Source organism: Fulmarus glacialis, unplaced genomic scaffold (genome assembly GCF_000690835.1).
Source record: "Fulmarus glacialis isolate BGI_N327 unplaced genomic scaffold, ASM69083v1 scaffold6891, whole genome shotgun sequence".
Lineage (NCBI taxonomy): Eukaryota > Metazoa > Chordata > Aves > Procellariiformes > Procellariidae > Fulmarus > Fulmarus glacialis.
Genome location: NW_009193309.1, coordinates 67,993 through 70,463, shown reverse-complemented (window position 1 = coordinate 70,463; position 2,471 = coordinate 67,993). Strand labels below are relative to the sequence as shown.

General features: G+C 48.8%; 1 protein-coding gene across 1 annotated transcript in view; it reads left to right on the top strand.

Moving 5' to 3' along the window:
* Positions 1–1,015: 1,015 nt before the first annotated feature.
* Positions 1,016–2,471, top strand: part of FAM207A (family with sequence similarity 207, member A) — a gene marked incomplete at its 5' end in the record, with an annotated part of 54,121 nt that continues 52,665 nt past the window's right edge. The window contains one exon of the mRNA XM_009587391.1: positions 1,016–1,124. Coding sequence (XP_009585686.1) covers positions 1,016–1,124 — 109 coding nt within the window. The remainder of the gene's footprint in view (positions 1,125–2,471) is intronic.

Below are 2,471 nucleotides of genomic sequence, written 5' to 3'. Positions count from 1 at the left end.
CAGCCACCATAGCATCCCCAGGCCTTTAGCATGGAGAGAGGAGAGCCTGCTTAGGGAGATGGCGGTGACAGACGCATGCCAGCACTGCTTCTGCTGCTGGGGGAGAGGGTGCCTGTGCTGTGTCTCAGTGGGGTAACGTGGATGCAGTAGTGGGGATCATTACCAGCAAGTGTTGGGAGCGGAGGGGTAAGAGGCTGCCTGGCTCGTTTTGCAGTGGTTCTCTTCGATTTCAGGTTAGGGCAGGTGGAGATGAGCTGTCAGTTTACACACAATCATTTAGGAGATTTAGACCATGTGTGGTTTCACCAGCTGTGTTATTAATACGCAGTTCAGGTTAAAGCTGGGTGCTTCCCCAGCCCCCTTGCAGCAAGGACACAGAACAGTAAATGCACCTGCAGTTTTCTTTGTGAGGAGGGAGGAGTAGGCTGTGCCATATACAGCTGGTTTTATACCACTATAAAGTTATGTGTCGGTGCTGGGAGACACTGCTGGCTAAAATAATAAATTCTAAGCCAACCGGAGAAGCTACTGCAAAGCTTGGGACTTAGGAAGCTATTGCATGCTTAAAGAAGCTAGATGCTGAAGATTTGGTAAGTTGCTAGTAGTCACTGAATCTGATTTAGGATTTAGGCCCCTAATCTGCTCATTTGTTGCTTATCTGGATTGTTACATACTTATGTACCTGTAATAAATCTGGCTTTTCCTAAGGATGCTGTTCACAGTTCTAGGAGTAACACCTGAATTCACTTGAGTGAGGCGAGGTTGAGTTCACGGAGAAATCTGTTAGGAATAGAAAGTCCAAAATGTGACTCTGTGAAACTTCCTTCTGGGTGGAAGAGCCTGGAAGGCCAGTGGGGTGACATACCCCTGCCTGCTCAGGAGAGGCACCTGCACGCTACCGCTGGAGTGTGCACCCTGCTCCTGTCCGGATGGTGCTGGGTTTGATTTCTTTTTTTAATGAATGTTGCCTGGTGGTGTTTGTACTGACTCCTGCTTAATGTTTCTTTTGGATAAGGACTGGGACTTCTCATCTTCTGGTGTCTTTTCTGGGCTGAAGATTGACCCTGATACTCTAGTAAAGAAGCTTGACTTGGACTCCAGAAGCATCATTTCCTCCAGAACAGGTTTGTTGTTGTATTTTGAATGAGTGCCATGTTAGGTTGTGAGCAAGGACACTGGGGACTGTATTTGCAGTGGCCACCAGAATGAGCCCAGGAGAATCAAACCCAAACACAGCTTCCTGTGTTCCTGCAGGAGCTTTTAAAAGTGGTTTCTGTTTTGTGTTGGAGGAAGCAGAACGGAAGCAGAAAGGTTTGTGCTTTGTGCTCCCTAGGTGGGGAGCTAGCTTCAGGCTACCTGCTGGTCTGTACTGTGCAGGTGGAGCCCCCTCCTGTGGGATGTCCTCATGCAGCCAAAGGCTCCTGGTCCCCCGGGGGTGAGGGGACAGCAGAGCCCAGCCTGTGACCTGATCTCTGAGCTTCCTCTGCGGCTGCTTTTGCCTCACCAGCAGCTGCCATTCATACCCCAATATTTTGTCAGCAAGTTGCTTGTTGTGCGTCAACAGTGCTTTACCCATGGCAGCCTGATGACAGCCAGTTCTCTCCTACTGTCCTTTGCTGTTGCTAGGTCCCTGGCTCAAGGACTCCTGGGCAGGAGAGTCCAGCTCCAGAATATCGGGAGTGAGAGTGGGAACAGGGAGGAGATGATAGAGGCTTTTGTTTTCTAGTCCCACAGCAAGGAAATGCTCCCTCTCGCTGCTTAGTGGCAGACGGAGTTTTGTATCTGAAACCGGGTTTCACCTCTCTAAACGGCAACTCATGGCACAGCAATCTGTCCTGGTGCAGAAGATGTGTGTGACTCCCAAGTACCTTGTTTGCTAACTAAATGAATTTCTTCTCTCCATGCAGATTAATACTGCTACAGTGACTTTGTTTTCATGTCCAGGGCTACAAACAAACCCAGTAACCACCCAAGGGCTAGTGGTTGCCCGAGCAGTGGTGAGCTGTAGCAACCATAGCCCATCAGTCACCTTTGGTCACAGAATGGCGGAATGGGAAGGTTGTGTGAGGACACATTTGCTGGAGATGCTTGCCCTCTGCACAGAAACCTTTGTGAAATGTATTGTTTTCAAAACACTGAGCTCATTGTTCATAAATCTCCTGGGAAAAGGACATGTGTGCATATGTGTATGCATGTGAACATAGCCATCTCTTTAATTAAATTAGACAGCATGTTGTTGAAGGCTGACAGCCTGCAGTCCTAGTCTTTCATTGCAGGCTACAGCTGTACATGTCTGGTTTATAAATAGACCTGTGCTGCTGGTCCCTGTGCAGTGCTGATGATGCAGATGTGCGGTGCCTGACTATGTTTAACCCTCTCTTGAGGCTGCGTGCTGGCTTCATGCAGACAGTGATGCTGACCCAAATGCTTTGTGCTCCCTCGCACTTTGCAGATGATCAGCTAAAAATAGC